This window comes from Tachysurus fulvidraco, chromosome 18 (genome assembly GCF_022655615.1).
Source record: "Tachysurus fulvidraco isolate hzauxx_2018 chromosome 18, HZAU_PFXX_2.0, whole genome shotgun sequence".
Lineage (NCBI taxonomy): Eukaryota > Metazoa > Chordata > Actinopteri > Siluriformes > Bagridae > Tachysurus > Tachysurus fulvidraco.
This window is the reverse complement of record NC_062535.1, coordinates 7,113,420-7,139,064: the sequence shown is the minus strand read 5'-3', so window position 1 is coordinate 7,139,064 and position 25,645 is coordinate 7,113,420. Positions and strand designations below refer to the sequence as shown.

General features: G+C 36.7%; 3 protein-coding genes across 3 annotated transcripts; 1 reads left to right on the top strand and 2 right to left on the bottom strand.

The window, feature by feature from the left end:
* On the bottom strand, positions 1–16,572 carry cd247 (CD247 molecule). The gene is made up of 8 exons (XM_027156438.2): positions 16,297–16,572; positions 4,733–4,830; positions 3,511–3,555; positions 3,345–3,413; positions 3,189–3,221; positions 1,663–1,716; positions 1,487–1,513; positions 1–1,123 (listed from the first exon to the last, which is right to left on the bottom strand). Exons 1-8 carry the CDS (start codon positions 16,352–16,354, stop codon positions 1,055–1,057), a joined length of 453 nt encoding a protein of 150 aa, XP_027012239.2. The 5' UTR covers positions 16,355–16,572; the 3' UTR covers positions 1–1,054.
* Positions 16,573–16,953: 381 nt separating this feature from the next.
* On the bottom strand, positions 16,954–22,994 carry creg1 (cellular repressor of E1A-stimulated genes 1). The gene is made up of 3 exons (XM_027156435.2): positions 22,651–22,994; positions 19,805–19,924; positions 16,954–17,601 (listed from the first exon to the last, which is right to left on the bottom strand). The coding sequence occupies exons 1-3, from the start codon at positions 22,924–22,926 to the stop codon at positions 17,413–17,415; spliced, it is 585 nt and encodes a 194-aa protein (XP_027012236.1). The 5' UTR covers positions 22,927–22,994; the 3' UTR covers positions 16,954–17,412.
* A 1,768-nt stretch (positions 22,995–24,762) lies between these two features.
* On the top strand, positions 24,763–25,257 carry LOC113648752 (late histone H2A.2.2). Its single transcript, XM_027156090.2, has one exon. The coding sequence runs from the start codon at positions 24,763–24,765 to the stop codon at positions 25,183–25,185; it is 423 nt and encodes a 140-aa protein (XP_027011891.2). The 3' UTR covers positions 25,186–25,257.
* The last annotated feature ends 388 nt before the right edge of the window (positions 25,258–25,645 follow it).

Sequence of the window (25,645 nt, the reverse complement as noted above, 5' to 3'; positions counted from 1 at the left end):
TTCAGAAATAAACTGACGCTTTACGTGTTTATTAACGAGTCTCTGTTTGTACACACACACATATATATGCAAGAAATTCATATTGTACTTACTTTATTCTGCTTCTATGTACATTTAATATAAAAAAAAAAGTATTACATCTCTCTGGAAAAACTTTGCTTCCCAACCTGGAAATAAGTTTCTTTTTTTTTTTGTCTTTGATTCATTGAATATCTAAATGTACTGCCTTTTTGTATGATACAAGACATAAAAAGTAGCTGAATTCTCTGTGGCAGTGATGCAGAAAAAGTCAACAGAAACATGTTTAAATTATAAAATAAAATAAAATAAAACTTTCTACAAATATACTTCTGCAAAGAATTGGCGGAAGAAAGTCAAGGTAAAAAAAAACAAAAACAAACATAGTGACATTTTAGCATTTCTACGGCACTGATTTCTTAACAAATCTACACTTTAGCGAACACAAGAGCATGAGAGAACAAGAGAATGAAAGCTAATGTATGTAAGCTAACATCTAAAGTCTAATGTATCAGGTACTGTGTGCACTTTTTTTAGCATGATTTCGTAGTTTGCATCAGTTCAGCTAGTTTTTTAGCATCAGAATGATCCGAAAAAAGTCATGACTGAGCCTCCAAATAGTGTGAAGCTAGAAATCTAGTCATCTTTAAGATTTCATTAACGATCAAAAAGATTAGATCCTGATAACTAGGAGGAAATGTGTAAAACGAGAGGAGATGAAGATAAATGTCATCAGATCAGTGACTGCCGGAATAAACGCACTCGTTTCAAACAGGAAAATGAGTCGGACGTAAAATTTCTGACGTCATGATTAATACGATCCACTTATAAGAAAAGATGAGCTGTTCCAACTAAAAACACTGAAGTGAAGAAAGCTGTCAACGTTTTCCTTACACACACACAAACACACACAAACACACACACACTTGAGAGCAAATGTTATCAAGACAACCAAGTCAACAGGGTCTATAGTGAAGAGTTGAAGCCATGTGGTTATGTGAAAGCTAGCTGACACTGTAAGGGTTAACATGTTGCTTTAGCGACGAGGAGGCAGAGGTTGCATGTGCAATGAGTCGTAGGTGTCCTTAGTCGCAGAACTCAGTCCCTGACACACACAAAAACACACACACACACACACACAAAATTAGATCAACTAGAATTTAAATAATGTTTTGATATAACACCCTGATATAAATTCTGGAGTTTGTTGTACGTCTTTAACTTCGTGCCTAAGTTCAGTTAAATGATTAGAGAGAATTCACTGTAATGTAAACATCACAGCATTCAGTAATATTTTACACCTTATTGTAGATATTTTAGAGAAGCATAGCAAAATGTTCGTGTGATTATCTAGATCAGTGTGTCCTTATGATTAGATTTCCTTCTATGTGATAATGTTTACTAGTCATATTATACCACAATGAGAATATGTGTTAGTATGAAAAAACAAACTGTGACATTTACCCACCTGGTAAACCTGATCGTTGGGTCGACGCTGTGAAAAGAAAAAAACGTTTCACTTGTTATTGAACTTTTTATGTATATGTTCAAACAGAAGTGTGTTTACCTTTCGAAGAAGACTGGAATAAACTTAAACAAGCAAATAAAGTCAATCATGAAAACATCAAAGTGAACTACACTTACTTCTTTCTTCATTTGGATCTCTTTGTACGTGTCCTCGGTTTTATCTCTCAGAGGCTGTGAATAAAATGGTGTATGTAAAAAACAACAACAAAAACAAGTACTCTAATAATAATTGTATTCTTATTCTTATTCATATTCATATTATTATTATTATTGTACCATATAAAAGAAAGCCATGAAATGGAGATTTAGCATCAGAAATCTCAGATAAATGTTTTAGGTTCTGAACAAAACCTAATGTTATCAAACCCCTTGTCATTAAATCCTACAGGAATTTCAGTTTATCCTGTAGGACTTTATTTTACTTTTAAATTCTACTCCTATTTAATCTGAAATCATGGCCTGTTTTTGGAAAGGTATTGAAAACTTTGTTAATATCCAATAAAAAAAAAGTATTTACACATTTTTAGTATTTAGTATTTTATCCTATTTTTAATATTACTGGCATCTGCAAAATAAATAATGCAGGTTTTTCATTAGACTCACATCCATGTCAAAATGAGAAACCTATATTTCTTTTCCAGAGTCATTAACTTTTATACCACTGAGCAGTTAAGGGTTAAGAACCCAAAAGTGGCAGCTTAGCAGAGCTGGGATTTGAACTCATGCCCTTATGAGCAGCAGTCTTAACTTTGGTGCTGCCATTGCCTTACAGGATGTACAACTTGTACTGGAGTCTCGGTTGAATTGCTATCAGACTTAGGCATAGACAAAATATCATGTTGTACCGCTCTACAGAATTTTTAATGGGATCCATATTCAGATTTAAAATATTACCATTTAGATCAGTATGGAAATATTTCAAGCTTTGTCTTCAATGAATAATTAAAGTCATTGGACACAATACATAAATTAATTAATTAAATCATTAAACCATTAATTCATTGAATCATTCAATCATTAATAATCTCGGATGTTAGATTATATAGAATATATATTTATATAGTTCAGGATATTTATGTCTTGTTTAATATGACTCTATTAGGAGTCTTAAAGCACTATAAGGAGTCTTATAGAGCAATGACTCTGATAAAATCTGATAAAAATTCTAATTAGTTCCCAGTACAAGTTTTTTTTTTCAAGACTTAAAGGACACGAAGACAAGAAGACAAGTCTATTGCTGTGTACGCTTTATAATGGCGTTATAACGGAGTAACCATGTTATAAGATGGTGCACAAATTTTCTATCAGTAACTAGGGTCAATGTGTGTGACAGTGCGTCCGTGTGACTCTTACTTGTACATTTACTGTACTTTCACACTGTTTAGTCTACTGTAATGTGAGTTACTTCACCCTTTACATGAGCGTTCACTGTAGATGAATAATTGTGCTATTAAAGGCTTTGAACGTGCATAATGTTCTCACCTACATAGTAAGTTTCAGATGTTTTAGCCCACCAGTTTAAGTGAACGCATTTTTCTGGTGTCTAATATCAAGAAACATCTTGTTTTTCACCCTTGTTTATCTGACCTCAATCATCTGCCACTTAAAAGAGGTAAATATGCTGGTGCTGAGAGGAGCCTTACCGTATACGTGTCATCATCCCCCTTCCTGCGACCCTGCACACATTTCACTTAGGCTTTATTAAGGCTTGTCATTTGATTTAATTGTCATATACATAATTAACAGCGTATCTGGACACTGGATTAAAGCTATAAATAGTGTCTGAGCGTTTGACTCACCCCGCGTGCACGACCAGCTTCAGCATCTCTTCCCAACTCGTGGTAAACGGACTGATTTCCACTTAAAGGCTTTTTCAAAAGAAGTCACATTAAACAAAAGATTTTTTAATCACAGTGCTATAAAAATGAGTATTATCCTGTAATAACAGCAGTAAATAATACTCACAGCATAGGTCGGGTCTTTCTGCAGTTTATCTGCAGGTTTTTGGCGCTAATTAAGAAAGAACAAAGAAAAAGCTGTTTTTTACCTACAGTCGATTAAATCTATAGTTTCCAAGGACAAATATCAAAATATATAAATATAAAACTAAATATCATTTCTAATTTCACGCTTATTAGTAGAAATATTTACCTAATCAAGTTATCTATCTGTTATATGTTTTTGCATAATTGGATATTGTGTATCGCTAAACATAATAAAAAGAATAGTAAAAAAAAAAAGATTAAAGATTAAATCAAATAAAGATAAACACATAGTAAATAATTCAACGTTATAAATATTTTATAATGAATATATACTACAGCGTCGTATTCATAGCGCTGGTGAATTCACGATTCTGATTGGTCGGAAGGTGCTGATTAATTTTCTTTTTGGGCGTGGCTCAGGTCGTCGATTACTGGTTTCTATAGTAAGAAAGTTTGTAAACTTGTTGCGCAAGTAGTGTTTAACGTGACAACAAATCAATATTCTGAAAAGAGATTTTGTGTTTTTATATGTTTTTGTGTCACCAATCTGTATATATATTTATTTTTATTTTTAATTTTTAAAAATTCAAAAATAATGTTCTGTGGTTTCTTACGTCTAAGTAAATGTCTCCTTTAACGGAGTGCTCTGTGGTTTTCACCAAGACGAGCTGCTCTTATTGATAACTAAGAGAAAAACGTGAGCACGATGAAGTAATAAACTAATGTGTAGCTGCTTAAATATGAATGATAACAGGAAGTTGTTTTCATGGACATTCCATTTTTAAATGTAAATGTGCATAAAAAAAAACTTAATTGTCGATATATTTCTCTGGTATAAAAGGAATAAAAGATGGTTGACAGAAAATAACAAACAGTAAGGTGTAAATGTGCCACCCTATGGTGTTAACCTTAAAGAGGTGGAGGATGTACATTTATATTTATCCTTTTTATTTAGGATGTACAGACACCTTTATCCAGACTGACTTATATTTTTATTTCAATTTATACAACTGAGCAATTGAGGGTTAAGGGCCTTGCTCAGGGGCCCAGCAGTGGCAGCCTGGTGGACTTGGGATAGGATGTATATTTATGACAGAGGGAAAATCGAATTGTTTTTAATCCGTGAAAATGGTTTGGCTTTTCTGCGTCTGTTTTATATAGTCGATGTTATGAGTGAAGCTGATTGATTGAATCCTTCTTACTTTCTGTCGCAGGAACAGTGCAGTGATTATGATACCGTAGATCAACAGGAGCACATCCAGGGCGTAGCAGAACCTTGGATCATACAGTCCTGATGCCTCTGTTTGAGAGAGACAAAACATTCTGTCTTACATTTATACATATATATATATATATATATATATATATATATATAAATTTTTATATATATATATATTTATTTTTATATATATATAGCGTATTTGTGGCATTATCAGTTAGAGAGAAAAACAACTTCTTTAGGCGACATGGTTACTACAAGTAAACACAGCTCTCAGCTACAACCTAATGATACATTTGCTCTCGGCATTAGATCTCTTTCAACTGCATAAATACTGTGAAATTGCCCATATTATAGTCATTTGATATATTATATATTTAGTGAAGATATGAGACATCCATGAGGAGCAAGTTGCTCTTAAATGTCTTAGTTTATTACACAGTTGTGGAAGAAACATGTAACGGATCACAGAATTAGCATGTTAAGGTATGTTAAGATAATAATAGAAAAAAAAAAGATATCAGTTCTAAAGATTCCATTCCCATTCCTTTGTGGTTTCTGGGTAAAAATGTACTACTCATATCAAGTAGTAAAGTACACTAATAGCTATTTCACATAAACATTAGCACGACACACATGCAGATTCAGACCCATGAAACACACACACACACACACATATAGTCAGGCAAGGTGCAAGCACGGTGTGTGAGCCTTTTGCGGTTTGTGTCACATGCACAGTTTCAAGTTTCTAGTTCAGTGGTTTCCTCAGCTGCAGCTCCCTCTGAGCGCACGAGCTAAGGTGGTGTAACTGACTGCTCATGCATGTGTGTGAGTGTGTGTGCGTTTGAGTGAGTGAAAGAGATATATGAGAGAGAGAGCGAGCGAGAGAGAGAGCGAGAGAGAGGGAGTATGAGGTAGGTTGATGTGGGACATATTTACAACATACACCTACTCAGAAATATGCTGACTGATTTTTGAAGTGATAAGGTGATAAAACACCAAGTAGTAGTTGCTAAAGTGTAATATAAGGCTACTATAATACTATAATGTTTTAAAATAATTTTTAATGAAGAATGTGTTACGAATCAGGATCAATAATATAGTATATATAAAATATAGTGTAGTGAATGAACACTACTGATAAATGAAGCAAATTTTTTATTAATGAATATTATTTTATTTCTTTTATTCCGTCCTCCCGCCATATTACATACAAACCTACATTCCATAAATCATCGTTTCATAAAAATCATGTTTTACATAAAACTAAATTTTCGATGCAAACAATTCACTCACGTTAAACGCATTTTTCAGAAAAACTAAATTCAACCTGGCGTGCTTGCTTAATCTTCAGTTTACAAATGAACTTATACTGTACAAGCTTGTTTATTACCGTGATCTAAAAATATGCAATTAGGTTTTATACTGATTAATTATTAGAAACAATACAATACATCTCAGTTCAGTACACCTATATTTCGACTACAATAAGTACGAGTTAGAAAGTCATTTCTTGTAAGTCTTTAGTTACAAGAAAAAACAATAAATACAAAACAATTCTAAAAACATTGAGTTTTTGATGAACTCAAGCTCTTGCTCTTGTGCTGCTGCCACGTGATTGGCTGATTTCCACACTGCATGAATGAAATATTGGGTGTTCGCGTTTTCCTAATGAAATGGACATTCAGTGTGTAGAATTGTTTAAACAATTCCATTCCAAAGATGCTGACACACGCTAAAAACAAGCGTTTCTGTCGAATTTTATAAAGTAGATGTGAAATTAAATATGAAGCTTGGGAAAAGGCAAGTGTGTCATCACTGTGAGTTCTATACTGTTGGACATGTTTTTAAAAAATGTTTCCACTGTCATTAGTGCAGATCGTGTATGTACTACTCTCATATAATGCTGCAGATTTTTCAACAACTTTCATTTAAATCACAAACCAAAATGATTGTAGGCTTATACTTACTTCTCGGCAACGGTTCTAAACTCTGACATACTCGGACCTACACGTAGACCGAGGACATTACACTTAATTAGCCATCTTAGTGTTAGACATCTTTAGACAGACTGAATAATTTTACAACTTACCGAACATGATCTTAAACTTTAAGGACAAAAAAATATGTGGACTCGTGACCATTGAACAGTCCGCAACCATGGAGGTTCCCGCTTCGATGTTAGAATAACATCCACTTTTCTGGGATGACTAGATGTTGGATCAGAGAGTAAGATCAGACACTGATGTCCATGTGAGGAGGTCTGGGGTTCAGTCAGAGTTCCAGTTCATACCAAAGGTGTTGAATGGGATTAAGTTAGATTCAGAGCCCTGTGCAAGACACTCACCACCAACCTTAACACACCATGTCTTGATGCACAGAGGCATCGTCATGCTGGAACGACGCTTGAGCCTTTCAGTTCCAGTGAAAGTAAACTGTACAGCAGAAAAGGACATTCTGTACAACAAACTGTGCTTCAAACTCTGTGGTAAAAGTTTGAGGAAGAACTACATGGTGTGATGGTCAGTTGTGCACAAACATTTGACCATGTTGTGGGTCTACATCTGATTATTTATTCTTAAAGGTTGTTTGATTTTTGGCTTTATTATTGTTCAGAGATAGTGTCCTTTAGGGTTTCCTTCATTTTGCAATTTATCTATATACTTAATAATGCATACAAGGGTCCAAAAGTCTGAGACCGCACTAAATATAGGATTAAAAACTGGAGATTTTTAAGAATTCTAAAACAAATAAGGAAACACAACATCTTCACTGTACATTATTACAAACATTGGAACATACTGTACTGGTTCCTCTCAAGGTTTCTTCCTCTTCCATCTAAGGGAGTTTTTCCTTGCCACAATCGCCTCAGTCACCTCGTGCTTGCTTATATTTAAATATGTCTAATATTAATTTTGGTTTTCTATTCATCGTTGTATAGTATTAGATTTCTTGTATTATGTTTCTTATGTTCTGCAAAGCTGCTTTGAGACAATGTCCACTGTTAGAAGCACAATACAAATAAATTTGGATTGAATTGAATTGAATATATTTATAGGTCCATATTTATATGTAAACAAATGTGTTATATTGAGCAAATGCTTTGTACCAAATGAGACCTAAGAGACCATTGTCCTCATTTCTAATGTCTTTTCTTCAAGCGAGTTTTTAGACCACAAGCCGATAGATTTATACAAACTCGTGGAGTCCCTGCAGCTCGAGTGCTCACTGTCATTGAAGCAAAAAAAAAAAAAGAGAAAGAAATTCTCTGAAAGTCATGTAAATATTTCTAAAATTCTTCTTTTCACTCAAGTTATTGCTGATATTTACATTTACATTTACAGCATTTGGCAGACGCCCTTATCCAGAGCGACGTACATACTGTAAGTGCTTAAATCTCTAACATTGGATACATTAATGCTGGTTCGCTAGGTTACATACTTAAGATACCATGAGTTTAAAACATTTGTTCAAAGTTACAATGAAAAAATGTCAAAGGTTGGTTTTTTTTTTTAGATAAATGCAAAAGATAAGGAAAGAAGTGCTAGCTGAAGTGTTTCCTGAATAAGTAGGTCTTCAACCGCCGCTTGAAAATAGCCAGTGACTCAGCTGTCCGGACCCCTAGGGGAAGTTCATTCCACCACCTTGGTGCAAGAACAGAGAAGAGTCTTGTAGTATACTTGCCTCTTACCCTGAGAGATGGTGATATCATCATTTATAATGAAAAACTGAAATTTACTAGTGGACTGAGTCTTTTGGACCCACTCATACCCACTTCAGTTTATAGATGCCAACCACACACATCCACATGGTTTCTAGTTTCTCTGCTATGTCCTGTGAAGAACTGATCCTGTCTCAGATCTTTTTTTTTTATATCTGATTTAAAAAAAAAAACACACACACTTATAGGTACATAAGACAGCACAGGAAACCAATATGTATCTTTGCTGAGTTCTATAACACCGTGGAAATGATCACCTTCTGATCACTCAAAGCTCTGGCTTTGAGTGAAGTCTAGGTTTTTCAGGTAGTCTGTGGTCAAGTCTTAACTTCCTTTTCAGTGCACCACAGTGGTGCAATGCTGTGGTTAAGCTTCACCTCTATCACAGTGCCTTAAGACAAGGGATGACCCATAAAAAGAATCTGGGGGGTAAAAAATATCTGCACATATTATACTGAAGATTTCTTTTTTTTTTTCATTGTATATTCTATTGAACTTTTGAGTATTGTTTCTTGGCTTGTGTTAGAATTATGAATTATGCTTGGTTTATGATTAATGAAAGCAAACTGTCTGAGGTTATCAGCTTTACCACTGAGTGTTGAAAATCGACACCTTGTACATTTACAGCATTTAGCAGACACCCTTATCCAGAGTGACTTACAACTGTGCAACTGAGGGTTAAGGGCCTTGCTCAGGGGCCCAGCAGAGGCAGCTTGGTGGACCTGGGGTTCGAACCCGCGACCTTCCGACCAGTAGTCGAACACCTTAACCACTGAGCTACCACATTCCAAATGCAGATGTCTCTACAATACCATACAGTTTTAAAATCTCTTTGTGTGACTCGTCCATCGTACGGGTCCTGATGCAAGCTGTTATTATAGAAGCAACCAGGTATTAGAAACAAGTGTGTTATAAATCTGTGATTTGTCTTGTAGCCAGAAATACTGAGCTGTTTCTGTTTAAAATTCATCAAATCCTTTTGATGAGTTGAGTAGGATTCCATTTTTTTGTTAGTTGTTTTAAGATATTTATCTCTATTATAGCTATGTTTTACTTTTTATAAAACATGTTCTTCAAAACAAGCGATGGCCGAGGTGCTTTGGTATTCCTCTATGTACATGCGATAGCTGTGGTTCGTGCCGCTAAGAGACCATTTATGTGGATTCGAATTTCAGGTCTGTGCTCGAGTCTTCGTAATATTGAACGTTTGATGGCTTCAGCAGGAAGCCGTTTTAATCCACGTGGAAATGATTAAAAACAAAAATTATGCCAAACTTACCCAAAACGTTTCCGGTTACACAATAGCACTTCACTATACAATATACTGTTACACTCTCTGGTGTCACCCGAACTGACGTTGAGTTTGAGGATGAGGTTTCCTTTTGAATCTGGTTCCTCTCAAGGTTTTTTCTTTATATCATCTCAGGGAGTTTTTCCCCACCTCCATCACCTCTGGCTTGCTCATTAGTGATAAATCTAAATCTCAAAGCAGCTTTACAGGAATATAAAGTCAGAATACATATATATATATATATATATATATATATATATATATATATATATATATATATATATATATATATATATATATATATATAATGTGCATTGTTTAAACTTAGTAAAACAATATGTGAATTGAATTTGAATTATGTCCTTCAGTCTTCACAAAGTCTCATAAATATCAGACTTATCTCATCTGTGTTTATTTATTATATGTTTTGGTCCTTTGAGAGGAAGAGGCCGTTATCATAAGCCACATGGATGTAACTAAAAAAAAAATGGAGATTTTTTTTTTGTCATTTTTGTTTTAAAAATGACCCATTTAAAGTGGTTCTGTGAACTACACGCTTAAAGAGCTTCCGTTACTCTTGTCTTGATTAGATGTTGGGGTACACATACAGAGGGGTGGAAAGTGGCGTGTATACTGTATGATGAAACCACCATTATCTTCTAGTCGGCCTTGGCCTGAAGCGACACTACCAGATAGCTCTTATATCAGACACAGGAAACACCGATACATCCTAGCTGATGTTCATGTAAGTAGCCAAACCACACAGAAAAAAAATTATGTGCAGTTTAGCTGTGACACATGAAGAGTTTATTTCAGAACAGACTGACTTTACAACAGTATCCAGAATCCTCGCTTGAACAATGGCACCAACTCATATGCAATTATACGTAAACTTGAAATATATATATATATCCTCATGTCTAATGTCTTTTCTTCAAGCGAGTGTTATGACCACAAGCCGATAGATTTATACAAACTCGTGGAGTCCCTGCAGCTCGAGTGCTCACTGTCATTGGAGCAAAAAAAAAAAAAGAGAGAAAGAAATTCTCTGAAAGTCATGTAAATATTTCTAAAATTCTTCTTTTCACTCAAGTTATTGCTGATATCATCATTTATAATGAAAAACTGAAATTTACTAGTGGACTGAGACTTTTGGACCCACTCATACCCACTTCAGTCTATAGATGCCAACCACACACATCCACATGGTTTCTAGTTTCTCTGCTATGTCCTGTGAAGAACTGATCCTGTCTCAGATCTTGTTTTTTAATATCTGATTTAAAAATATATACTGTATGAAGAAATCACCATTATCTTCTAGCCGGCCTTGGTCTGAAGCGACACTACCAGATAGCTCTTATATCAGACACAGGAAACACAGACACATTCTAGCTGATGTTCATGTAAGTAGCCATTTAAGTAGCAATTTTCACACAGAAAAAAATTACGTGCAGTTTAGCTGTGACACGTGAAGAGTTTATTTCAGAATAGACTGACTTTACGTTCATTATCCACAATCCTCGCTTGACCAATGGCACCAGATCATACGCAATTATACGTAAACTTGAAATATATATATATATATATATGTTTTCTCCATTTTCGGTGAGAAAGAGGTCATAGAACTTTTTCCTTTCAGTTGTCTGATACTCAGATATGGCTTGTTTTATAATTCTGCCGAATTTCGTCATAGACTGGAGGTGTTTTTGGTTCAAATAAAAAAATTCAAGTGATATCATTGACTGTAACCTGACACTACAACGCCTACTGTTTGAAGATGACATTTTCCAAAACAGCAGTAGATTAGTAGATCAGTGAAGCCTATTAATAGAAAAGCACATATATATGTATACTGTATCTCTTTGTATGTTGTGGCACTTTAATACATTTTTTGTATGATAACAGTCATATGTTAGAAATTAGATTGTGCAACCAAGAGACGTTTACAGCTAGTGTTAAAGCAAAACCGTATCTTCTATTTTTTACAATTTTTATTTATTCAGAATCTGTGACTTATTAATATTAATAAATTGAAAACGGTGAAATAAGGAGGTTGCAGGTTCGCTTTAACGCGAGTTAAAGCTTCTATTGGTTGCGATATCTGCAACCAGAAAACAAACAAAAATAAACAAACAAATAAATAGTGATAATATCAAATTCAATAAAATTTAATTGGGAAAAAATTAATTGTAGGAAACTTGAGAGTGCCGTGTGAACGCTGGGTTAGGAAGCCGTTATTATAGTATGTTTTGAAAACGTTATTTAGTCTGCATTAAGACTTTCTCACACCTACTTTTTTGTACTGTTTGCTGCGGTTACTTAAAAAATCTGTTACGCAATTCTCATTAGAAATTCTCGTAAACGGGTCTACAATCAGACTCTGCGGATGGAAGCAGCAGGAATAAAACAGACGGTCAAAACATTTATTCACATCCTTAAATGAAAAATACCTCCAGGTGTCGAAGAGGAAAAGAATATATAACTTTTGCTTACATTCATCTACTGATCACATTTATTTTGTTTGTTTGTTTTTGGTTTGTTAAATTGACCGTCAGCTTATTTCTAACAACCAGGTATGTAGCTGCTTTACAGTGAATGGTCAGAATCAAATATAGTATTAGACAAAAGAGTTTAAATTGCCCCTGTGGCTAATTTTAAGAGTTTTATTTCCACCTCACTTTAAGACACCTGCAGTCAGCGACTAAACAAAGAGGAAGAGCTGAGCTACGGTGTTTAGTTTAAATCGACAGCAAGTGTCTGTCTGTCTGTCATATAGTTTTAAAGGAACTCATAACTTTGGATCACACTTTTGCACTGTTATTTATATACATATATATATATTATATATATGTTTATACACACACGATAAGTCTATATGAATTTGATCGTTAAATCAATATCTTATTGCTGGAAAAGTAAAAGCAAACAAAACATTTAACATTTTGGTGGTTTCACAGCTGTAAACACTTAAAGGTTTCCATGGAATCAGCTACAGATAAAAAAAAAACTGTGAAAATAATCCATTTAAATTAACTAGATTTAAATTAAATGGAAAATTAAATGTTCAGATTGCAATAAATCGTTCAGCTGGTTTTCTGAATTGAAATGAACTGCTGTTCCCACGTTGGGGAGCATGTTCCCACCTGGCAGCATAATCCTCTTTTACAATTTTACTAAGTTTATTATAGCTTTAGGAACCAATCAAGATGATAAAATCCAGTGTACTATATTCCTGATTAAAAACTCACTGTCTCGCTGACTGACTGCATTCTGCCTTGCGGCCGTTAATGGCTTGTCATTTTTGCTTTGTCTGTTCTTTTGCATTTATTATTTTGTCTGACCAAAAACATTACCTGCAGCTAAATTCAAACTATTATTGAAAAAAAAAAAAATGACCGGAACAAATCACCAAAACCTACAGTATGAAGTATTTGGCTTCTCTCGTCCATTCTCATCAAGTCTCTTGCTATGCAGGCAAAACATAATTGAAATAACAAAAAACCTTCATGTGCAGACAGAAAGAAATCCACCAGTGATGTGTACAGAATCACCACATTTCCTTTCACTGTGGATTTATTTAGTTGTACACTTTTACATGTGTATAATATCGTACATGATTTCAACACCATTCTGTTCATGAAGCGAGCAGCCAGAATAAAAACCTGAACCCTGTTTCCCCAAGATGCAAATGTTCATCAACCAACACTGTAGGAACATCCCCCAGAACAGAGACACAGCAAGAAAATACAACTTTCCAGAGTTTCTCAATGTCACACGTCAAAGCATGAGAGGTGCAGACCTTCTTGAAACTTAGCGTGTTTACCCCTAGATTCGGGGTAAAAGATTCATACTTTTAAGTTGAGTAATAGTGTCAGCGCAAGGGCCTGCTTTATTCAGGCTTGTAGACGGAAATTGCCCTCCTACACAGAGGTTCCTCTATGAGCAATTACAGCCGAGGCCATGCAGATGTTCACAAGCGAAGGCTGATCTGGGAACAGCTTTTTTCCCATGAAAACAAACCGTAACTCATGAAAAACAACAAAACTGACCTTAGATCAGCATAAAAGAAAGACAGATATATATATAGGTGTATATATAGGTGTTTTTTTTTAAGTTTACTAACAGGGCTACTCAGCATATTTTCTGTTGTGATTATATGTCTGAGATTTTCCATCTCACACAAAAACACTGCATCATTACCGGGAATCTATTTTGGTCAGACAAAACAAAGGATTTCCCAATCAGTCATTTGTTATTCTGCTAAAACATATAGCTGAACAGACTGTGCTGGGTAAATTATAGGTTCATTATCTCCTGGAAAAAGTAGCAAAATGTCCATTTTATTAAATATATATTTGTAGGTATTGTGTCATAAAAGCCTAAACAGATTAGTCGAAATGATAGTAAAGTGAAAGACAAATGTACTATAAAACTTTGAAATATTAAATGCAGTACCCTTAGGGCCCTATGTTTTCCCCCACAGCATGGCCGAATGCCTAATGCTCGCCATTTCACAGCTTTCACCCCGCACCCCAATTTATATAAAAACTTATGACAAATAATATTAACATTAGGGACAAGTTCAGTGTTCGGACATTTTCTTACGACTCTACTTACGTCTGAGTGAAATTAAACAATGTCGGACCACGTCTTCATGGTTTGCTGAGTAATTTGCATAAGTGCTGGATCTTTTTAAGTAACTTATGATCGGATGTCAGGTCCATAAAGAGACGAAGGGATCTGATTGGATATTTTGGATATAGTTTTTAAATCAAGTAGAATTTTTTAATTGATGTAAAAATAAAATATATTTTAAAAAAAGCAATAAATAAATGTCACTGAAATGAAAGGAATGAGAAAGTCAGCTTTTAACAGAAACTTAAAGAAGAATTACTTGTATTCTAGTCACACTAGGACGCTTTGTGACTATTTTGTCCCTCATTGGACGTTCCAATAGACACAATAGCTTTGTAGGCCAGTAACTTCTACGTCACTTTGGATAAAAGCTACATGGGATTGCAACCTTTTGACAAAAACACTGTTCATTTCTCGTCAATCTACGAACCCACCGAAACACACACTGAGGGGTTTTTATCAACTTTTTGTTTCAACATATAAACATTAAAAATTCGAATGCATTGGGTTAAACACATCTATAACAATAAATCTTCACAGACAGACGTAAATGTCTGCTACACATACATCTGAACAAAAAATTACTTAGGTTCTATTACAGTATATATATTCTACTAATCTTTATTTCGAATACTTTTGAAGCAGTCAACACTTCTTCAAATCTGCTGTCTTCATTTCCACAAACTGCATTTTAGAAACTCAAACACGTCTCAAACTGGATTATTTTCGAGGAAGTGCTTTTAGTGTTAATGTTAAGAGTGCAAACAGTTCTATATCGTTATACATAGGATTCGAATAAAGTTTACGGAATGAATCAAGAATCATTTGTGCAGCCAAGTACAATTTAACACACTGAAACGTATCGTCTCAGTGATATCTGAATTATCGAGGTATAGAACCTTGTGTATTGTTTTTTGAAGTACAAAGATCGTGTAAAGTAGGTATATAAATCCATGGATCTGTTTGTCGCTCAGAATTTAATTTCAGGGTTTAGTGAACATAACGAACATATTTTAATACACTTATTGAAAATACGTAACTCGGTCTTAGTGCGCTGCTCCAAATGGAATATTTAAACTGTTAGCTATAGTTTTGAGGGTTTTTTTTTATATTTATCGAGAATTATTTGTTCGATCGTGTGCTAAGTAAGCATTTAACACACAGTATTGTTTTGAAAAACTGCAAATTCAAAGAAAGGATAATAATAATAAAAAAAAAAGAACTAAACATACATTTAAACACAAGGCCAAACAAATCATGGCCTCGAAATAAACTGTGCTATCAAATTTTTGGGATCATAGAAAATCTGATTCTCTTTCCAATCGAAGCAAGTTGAAGTCGTCATGTTTTCAGACGTATTTTCACAGAAGGATTTATATTATATAAAATAAAATAAAAATGTTATTTATAAAAATTGTTATTTATACAAAATGGTCATCAAAACAAATATAATGCTAGAAGATGCCAAAATGTCCAAACAATATAATAACGTATATTACGGATAACAGCAACTTATGGCTCTCACACAGAACCTGAAAGATGTTTACTGCTCTGATATACCCGCATACACACACAGTTGTGCACTTGTATGAACAATATCCTAGCTGCCAAAATTAAAAAGGAAATTTGTGGACCTTCTTGACCAGAATGGATGTTGGTGCAGAAAAAAAAAAAAGACACCCATCATACTCCAATTTGGTTACAACAAAGATGGCAGACTCGACTTGAAACGAGGCCCTGCTTTTCAGCGGATGTTTTGTTCAATGCATATATCTCGTGTTCCTGACTGCACAGAACCCCAATTCTTTCTCACGCTACTTTTCAATAATCCCAACATTCTCCAAGTTAAAAACACCTCAGGAGATGAAGAAAGCACGGAAAAGGTTTAAGTTCTACGTACCTGCAGGAGAGACGATGAAGATCAGTAGCACCAAAGCACCAATCTTCTGAAGCTCCATAATAACAGCTGATCACAGAGTCCCAGCTCTTCTTCACTGGTCACTGGATTTCCGTCAGTATTTTGAGCAACAAACACTACAACACTAGGTCTGGTCCAGAGGTTTTGGTGCCTAGGCACACAGAGTTGCTGAGAGATCTCTAAACACAGCTGTACCGTAGATACCACCACTTCTTTGAAGCTCCGGGCTTAAAAGGAAGTGGCTCCTCTGAGCTCCACCTGGTGATGCTGACGTCTCACCTCCCCTTTGAACACGGCTGCTGCAGAAGACTGATACCTTGTGGCCTACTTTCTGAGACTTCCTTTGCTGTTACATGAAGTTGTGTGGGGATGTGAGGATTAGGAGGATGGCTACTGTGTTCAGGAGGGGAAACGATGGTCACGAGACCGACCTTAAGGAGCATATTAGGGCTCGAGTCTGTTCACAGGTTTGTTCATGAATTTGCTTTTGCACACTTAACAAAGTGCCTTTGAACACAAGTCGAGTGAAACGGAGATGTTTAGCAGACAAAATGGCAATATTGTTATCTAAAAAAAAACAGAATGGAGGCCAAAAAGACAGGCGGCAAGATGTTAAATCAAAACCACACTCACTGTGGCTTGGTGAAAGCAGTTAAACTTTATTTCACTCGAGCCTTTTTTTTTTTTACAGATCATACTTTCAACACTTTTACAACATAACACAACATCAGCATCAGCAAGAACACATGGCACTGAAGGAAACCATATTAATGAAAAGAAATCAAGGCTCATTCGTCACACCATGTAACGAACAGACTGGGCCAAAAAAAAAAAAAAAAAGGTGAATCATTTGAAACAAAAGCTCACTCGCCTGTATGCCTGTCAGAATGACAGACGACTTTGTAGTAAAAAGCTGCTAAACAGCATGATTTAAAAGTTAAAAATCTATTATCAAAAATAGTGTCTTTACAAAAGTGACACAGAATCAGATAAATATAGTGATTATTTTAAGTATAAAAAAATGATGGTTGTCCCTTAAACTCAGAAGCGATTTAGTCTGAAAGCAGAGACACGCATCACTCCACACACGGGTGCTCTTCAGAACGGTGTAGCTTTGTAGTAGTCTTCAGGCGACACCATCTTCACCCCTCCGAAGTAGTCCAACACCCAAACCTGGCTTATTTCCATTTTAGCAAAGAACCAGTTATGGTCAACGGGCCAGTCGATCATTTCAGGATGCCTGCTGAACAGCGCCTTCTTTGCAAATTCAGCTTCTGTATCATTCACCTAAAATCAACACAGAAGAATGGAGAATTTATTCACAGATCTCATCACGGTTGCTCAAGAGCCCAACAACTGCAGCCTTGAGCCTTGAGCCAAAACTGCCTAAATTTGGCAGAGCTTGCAATTTTTCCATTACATAACTACAGATTTGGCCCAAGACATGTGACATCATCAGAACATGCATTCAGTCAAAGCCCACTTCCATTCACGCGTGTTGAGCATCTGTACAGCTCTAATAGAAACTAATTACATGTGTCTTCACTGGTAGGAGTTTAAAAAGCAGAATCATTTGTTTGCAATTTCACCAACTGAAGCAGTGGATTTACTTCAGGTTATTGTTGCGAAAGGTGAATTATCGGGTCTACTTATTTTTCCCCATCTTTTTCTGAAGGTTGGTTTATTTTTTGGAAAATTAAAAAAAATAAAAATAAAAATACTACACATTAAAATCTGTTGGGGATTTTTGTCACCTGAAGATATTTATTTATTCTTTTTTTGTTGTTGTTGTTCATAGAATTTGGTATTTGGTTATTTGAGCGCTTGATAAATTAAAAACACCAAATTGAGGGAGGATGTTCTTTTTTTTTTCTCTTCGCTCTATATCGTAAACAACTTGCCTATAAAAAGCCCTGTTAAAAGGTCAAGGAAGATAAACTTCAGTCACATTAAAGTGAAGATACTGTTGCTCAAAACAAAACTAAAAATGGTTTGATTTGTTTAATATATCAAAATGAATGTCTCATTAAAATATATTATGAGGACGTGTGCATTCTATTCTGTGATGCCTTAAAAATTCATCATTTTTTATTTCTTTGTCACAGCCTGTTTAGGAAACGTAACAAACTACAGCGTGAGCATCAGTTAAGACGTGTCACTATTCGACTAGTAGGTACTTGGGAATTAACATTACAGTCTCCCTTTTCTACTTGAAATGTATGTGTGGCTAAAAGACCTAGAAAAGAGAAGGAAGTAAATTTGCATTGGAGAAAGTAAACCAAGTGATGATCCATTTGTCATTCTAACACCTTGTTCTCCCCACATGGATGAGCCAAATCTTTATTTTAAATAAATGTACTTAGCCTGTGTCGCCTTGCTGTAAGCAACAAAACCTATAACAACTCTCCCAGTTAGTGTGATGGAGGTTTATACACTTCTACAAAGGGTTTATTTGAACCAGGCATGTGCACTGGACATGGTTAATTGCTCCTTGTGCATTAAACAAGGAAAGCCCTGGGTCCTACACTGCGGCAGGCGCACACAGTCACACACCCAACATCATCCATTTCAGTGTTACTGTTTCACGTCAGCCGCACCGCAGCTTGGTTTCCTGTTATACCTGAGAAAAAAAAAATCATGATGCTCTCTGTTTAGATTTTTCTCCATTTTGCTTCAGCTTCCAATCGGCAAAGGTGAAAATGAACACATGGGACATATGAAGCCACCAGCCACAGCTTTTCAGACTGCCGGCTTATGCTGCATCACTGCCTCAACTGCAACACATCCAATTATTTGCTCTCTTCCACATTTATGAGCTCACGGATGTCCGTGATTGGCTGGTTTAGTTTTGTTTTGTAGTGTGCCATCCCTCCCATCCACTCCCTGTTTTATAAAGGTACAACCTAACTGTCGCAGATGTGCACGATGTATGTAGCTAAAAGTTTATGCACACCTTACCGTCACATGTGTGTGTGCTTTTTGAAGATGTTTGCTCTTTCTATTCCAGATTTAGTCCCCTGTTATATTAACGTCCACTCTTTTGGGAAGGCAATAAACATTGTAGTGTGGCTGTTGGGGCTTGTGTTCATTTAACCACAAGAGTGTTACTGACATCAGGGTGAGGAAGTCTGGGTGTAGTCGGCATTACAGATCATTACAGCGTGTTCTGTGCGGTAGAGTTTTACAAGCCTACTACAAGAGCTAGGTTTTTTTGTTTGTTTTGCTTATTTGCTGTCAAGCCCAAAAGCAGGGAAATGGTATATGTAAGAACTGCAAAAGTAAATAAAAACTTAAATATCTGCATTAATACATTCTAATATAATATATGCGATAAATGCTTTTTTATTATTATTTTCAATTTTTAAGTTTGTAAGGAATTATTGTGACTTCAGATAGCATAGACTAGTCCATCAAGGTGAGGCTTTGCCTAAATAATAAGATTATGGTCAACGTTGTTTTCTAATTGTGCGTCTGTGTTGTGTTTTCTTACCTCGTGTACAGAGCCAGAGAGGATAACGTGAGCACACAGGGGGCTCTGGGGGTCATAACCTTTGTGCTTACAGAAATGTGTCTGAGCGAGAGATACAGAGAGAGAGGCCTGTGGATTCACCTGTGGAACAAAAATATAAACACAAACAGCGGTCAATCACAACCATGGTCAGGTTTTAGTTCAGTGTAGAGGTCTTCACGGGTCCACTAAGATCCGAAAACCCGAGGTCTGACCCGAGAGCCGAGCGGGTTCGGGTCTAAAAGTTTCACGTGTGCCTCGGACACGGGTCGGGTATGATAATAGAGCCATCGGGTCTCGGGTAATTTAAAATGAATGTGTTTTTACCGAACGGACCCGAGAAGACCCGAACTACTATATCTCGTGTGTGTGTGTGTGTGTGTGCATCGACTCGAGTCCTTTTCCAACCTCTCCTCTGTTTGCCAAGACCACCTGTGACATGTGGCTGGTGACGTGTGGCTGGCGGTAAGCTCATTCTCGTTGAAACAGACCTGTCAATCAATTTTGAATCCACGCTGTAGCGGTTACTTTAGTGTAGAGTTACGCAACGTTCGGGTCAGAAAAAAATGCAAACGGGTCGGACTCGGGTCTAATTTTTTCGGGTTTGTCTCGGGTCGGGTCTTTCTTAAAATAAAAAAGATTATGCACATCGGGTTCGGGTAAAAAGTGATTCGGGTCACTTCGTGTTCAGTGTCATTCGGTGATTAAGCCAAAAACAAAAAAAAAAGTTACTTTCATTCACAGATGATTAATAAAGAGGGACATGTGATGTTAACTGTAATTCATAAGTATTACGTGACAAACACTTAAAAGGACGATGTCTCGTGCTGCCAGAGTCTCCGTTTTGGGAAGATAATAAAGATCACTAACATGCAGCGGGTTTGTCAAAAACTGCCAAGTCACAGCTACTGGCTGAATCACTTACTTGGATGACTAGACATTTTATGACTTGAATGTGTGCAATTATTTTTGCTGAGTAAATACTCTCATATCCCTATTAAAGAAAGTTCTGCAAATAATTCCCTTGCAGTCATGGAAAAAAATCAAGCACACCCAACTTTTCTGTGTTTTATTTATCAGGGCCTAAATAACAATGAAACTAAATTCTACAGAAAAACAGATTAAGTTCCTTTTTTTTTTGAAAAACAATCCAACATTCAGAAAGCAGGTGGGAAGAAATAAGTACACCTCTCCTAAATCACTAAGAGATTTAATTATATCAAGATATCAATATATCGTTAAGAAAATAATTAGAGTCGGGTATTAATAATGAATTGCACAAGGTTAACTAAATATCAAGAAATGTAACTACAGCAGAACTTTTGGCCGTTTGGTGGTCAGAGGATACATCATGTGACCTAAAGGTCTTTGCAAGCACATTAGAAGTTTGTGTTCCTGACAGCACAATTAGAAAAGGGCTGAACACTTATGACATTTATGGAAGGTTGATTGAGAAACAGACCCTTCTCTCTCTAAGCAAAGTAGCAGCATGGCTATGGATTGCAAACTTGCACAAACTACAAGTTATGAAACATTATCCTCTGGCCTGATGAGACCAAGGTGAAGACGCTTGGTCATCATATGGCAGCTCAAGCAGTTAAGGTTCCGGGATGTTGACTGGAAGGTCAGGGTTCAAGCTCCAGCCCTGTCAAGCTGCCACTGTTGGGCCCTTGAACACTGCCCTTAACCCACCCTGAATAATGGCTGACCCTGTGCTCTGACCCCAACCTCTAAAGCTGGTATATGTGAAGAAAGACCCTTATGACCTCAAACATCGCATACTACCTGCTAGATATCTGATGATTCTGGCTTCTTTTACAGCCAGAGGAAAATGTATAAAGAGTTTATATCAGACATCTGGATATTTCCTTAAATTATGTGTCCGTTAAACACAGCACAAAAACAGGTGTGTAATTGGTGGCAATGTAATGTGTGAGTTCAATCCCAAGTCTACTAAGTCGCCACTGTCGGGGTCCTGAGCAAGGCCCTTAACCCTTAATTGCTCAGTTTTATAAACATAATGTAATTTAAGTCGCTTTGGATAAAAGGGGCGTCTGCTAAATGCTGTTAATGCAATATATCTGTTGTGGTGTCCAGTTCCCTTTAGAGTCTGGCAGACAGACAGACAGACAGACAGACAGGCGCAGACAGACAGACAGACAGACAGACAGACAGACAGATAGACGCAGACAGACAGACAGGCGCAGACAGACAGACAGGCGCAGACAGACAGACACCCCTCTGAAAGTATTGTAAGAGCAATGCCAATTATTTTGTTTTTGTTATTCACAAAAGTACAAAAATGTATAAAAACAGGTAGTTTTAAAGTAAATTAAAGTCAGTGGTAAAATTAAATTAAATTCAGTCACGTAACAAAAACACAATAACACACTGACCTCACCAAATGGTTGCATTTCCAGGTTTGTCGGAAGGTTGTAAGTTCAATCCTGGGTCCACTAATTCGCCCCTGTTGGGGTCCTGAGCAAGGCCCTTAACCCTTAATTGGTCAGTTGTATAAACATAATGTAATGTAAGTCGCTCTGGATATAAGGAGTGGCTGTTAATGCAATATATCTGTTGTAGTGTCCAGTTCCCTATTGTGTCTGGTTTCTCTTAGTGTTTCTTCCTTATTTGATCTCAGTGACTATTTCCTTGCATATGTCACCTCTGCATTTCTTATTAAAAATTAAAATCAACACCTGGATTTTGTGACATTCTATATTGCTGTACAAATAGTTTTAAGGTGAAGCTTTGAGAAGTCCTGAACCCTGAGGTCCTGTATCTGAATGTCTAATAAACTTTAGTTGAAGTCTCCAGGTTTTTCTCACCTGCAGATCCTGCACAGAGATCTCCATGTGTGTGAGGTACATGTAGGGGATCCCGGTGCCGTTACCCAGCTGTCCGTCGCTAATGGAGAAGGTGTTGGAGAACGGCTGTCCCTTCACGGGCTCGTGACTGGAGATGGTGGCCATGGAGGTCCAGTCGCAGTGGTTAACGACGAACCGCGCCATTCGTGCTACTTCTTCATGTGGAGGGATTTTCACCTGATTCGTCGATACGGCCATAAAGGCCAAAGAAATCATTAACAGCATCACTGCGGTCATATTCACGTCTTTCTGGTCATGTCAACAAACTGCAATGTTATGTACAGAGTGGTCATGTGACCACTAATGCGGACACGTGACTTTAAATCCAACGTGTTCGCCGTGCAGTAGAGCGCATGCGCGAATACACTGCCTTATAAATAGTGTGAGTAACAGAACGGATCGATAGTTCATCAATAGTTTTAGTATCGCGGAAATGGGATTAGTAGGTTTATCTTATCTGAGGTACTAAACTTTATTCACAGTTGTTCTGCCACCAATCCATATTGAGATATGACTATTTCTAGTCATATGCATTTCAATGCATGTCATGACATCCCTTCTATACAACTAACATTTTAAAGCAACTATGACAGACAGACAGATAGACAGACAGACAGACAGATAGATAGACAGACAGACAGACAGATAGATAGATAGATAGACAGACAGATAGATAGATAGATAGATAGATAGAGACAGACAGACAGATAGATAGACAGACAGATAGATAGATACAGTAGATAGATAGATAGACCGATAGATAGATACAGTAGATAGATAGATAGATAGATAGATAGATAGATAGATAGATAGATAGATAGATAGATAGATAGGCAGACTGATAGATAGATAGATAGATAGATAGATAGATAGATAGATAGATAGATAGATAGATAGATAGATAGACGCAGACAGACAGATAGATAGACAGATACCCCTCTGAAAGTATTGGAAGAGCAATGCCAGTTATTTTGTTTTTGTTATTCACAAAAGTCATGTATAAAAACAGGTAGTTTTAAAGTAAATTAAAGTCAGTGGTAAAATTAAATTAAAGTCAGTCATGTAACAAAAACATAATAACGCACTGACCTCACCAAATGGTTGCATTTCCAGGTTTGTACCACAGCTTCTTTCAGGTGTTATTTGTTTTGAAGAGTTTCTCTATTCATTCCCGTCCTCTGGGGGTGAAATACCGTCTTAAACTTATTCCACGTTCGATGAATTTGTTTGTAGTGTTGGCAGTGAGATTTAGGTCACTGTTGCTGCATGAGATGCTGATCATTGCCACAACAACAAAAAAGACAGCAAAATATCACCAATATGTGCATCGTCCACAAAGGATTGGCAATTGTATCGAATGTCTATGTAGGTTGTAGTTTTAAAATTTCCCTCCACTGAAACAAAGAGGCCAAAATCTGTTCCAGCATTACGATGAACTTCTGAGCACCTTTGGGATACACTCACTTGTCTGGCCTCACTAATGCTCTTGTACATAAATGGTCAAATATCCACAACCGTTTAGCCATATAACATATAGATTTTATGATTTGTCCTTCTTTTTTTCACAGCACATCAATAAAGCATGATTTAATTTTATGTGAAAAATCTTGTCTGTTATTCATTGACCTACTTCATGACAAAACATGACATTACATAACGTGTAAGTATGAAATAAAAAAAAAAACTTCAGGTAGAGAAAAACGTTTAGGTATAAAATGCTTGGCAGACCACCGGTTCAGTCACCTGCAGTACAGAGGCTGATTGTATCTTAATTGCGACTGTTACCTGATTGGTTGATGTGCTGTAGACCAGGTGAAGCTTGTTACATGACTGATATATAAGCAGGTCAATGCTGGTTCTTTTTGTTGTTACAAGCTTGGTTTATCGGAGTATTAACACAGTAAGTGGCTTTCAACTTCTATATTTATTTATTTATTTTTCTGTGTCTGTCTCTCTGTCCCCCCGTCGATATATTTGTACTTTATAGTTTTGTTTTTGGTCACTGCAACAGTTTAGTAAGTGTCTTGCATGTGTCTTTCACTCAGTTTAATTCACTCAGCAGCTCAACACATCATGTCTGGTCGTGGAAAGAAGGTTGTAGCGGCTGCTAAGTCCAAGCCCACTGTGTCCCGCTCCACACGTGCTGGGCTTCAGTTTCCGGTCGGCCGCATCGCACGTCTCCTGAAGAAAGGCAACTACGCGCACAGGATTGGTTCCGGTGCTGCTGTTTACCTCACCGCTGTTCTGGAGTATCTGTCCGCGGAGGTACTGGAACTTGCCGGAAACGCCAGCAGAGATAACAAGAAGATGCGCATCGCTCCACGCCACATTCAGCTGGCGGTGAGGAACGACGAGGAGCTGAACACGCTGCTGGGTGGCGTCACCATCAGTGAAGGAGGCGTGCTGCCCAACATCCAGGCCCAACTCCTGCCCAAGAAGACCAAGGCACCCCGAGAGGCCAACACCAGCAAGGACGTTCAGTCCCAGGAATTTTAAAGACTTATCAAATATGTGCACTTGTGATTTATTTTAATGTTTTTAAATCAATAAACGTGATGTATTAATTTACACTTGTCCCATTTGATCTCATGTCCCATCCAAAGGTGTAGTCACAGGTTCCAAACCCTGGTTCTGGGGTGACTTTTTTTTTTTTAATTTTTTTTTTAAGTGGTTTCTTTCCTCAAGCAATCTGACTCCATGACTGAGTGCTGCTGGGCGCAGAGACTGTGCAGTTTTAAGAAGCCCAGACATGGGGACGTGATTGTCAGTTTACTCAGGTTTGAAAGTCCAGACCCAAAAGCATGTTCATGGGGTGGAGTGTCTTTAGCTTGCCCATTTGAATTCTTTACATTGCTGTAAAGTTGCTTTTTTTTTTTTTAAGTGCTATATTATCGACTTGAAACCATTTGAGATTATATCCTTCTTTTAAAGACCAGGTGAAACTTCCAAACTGAAT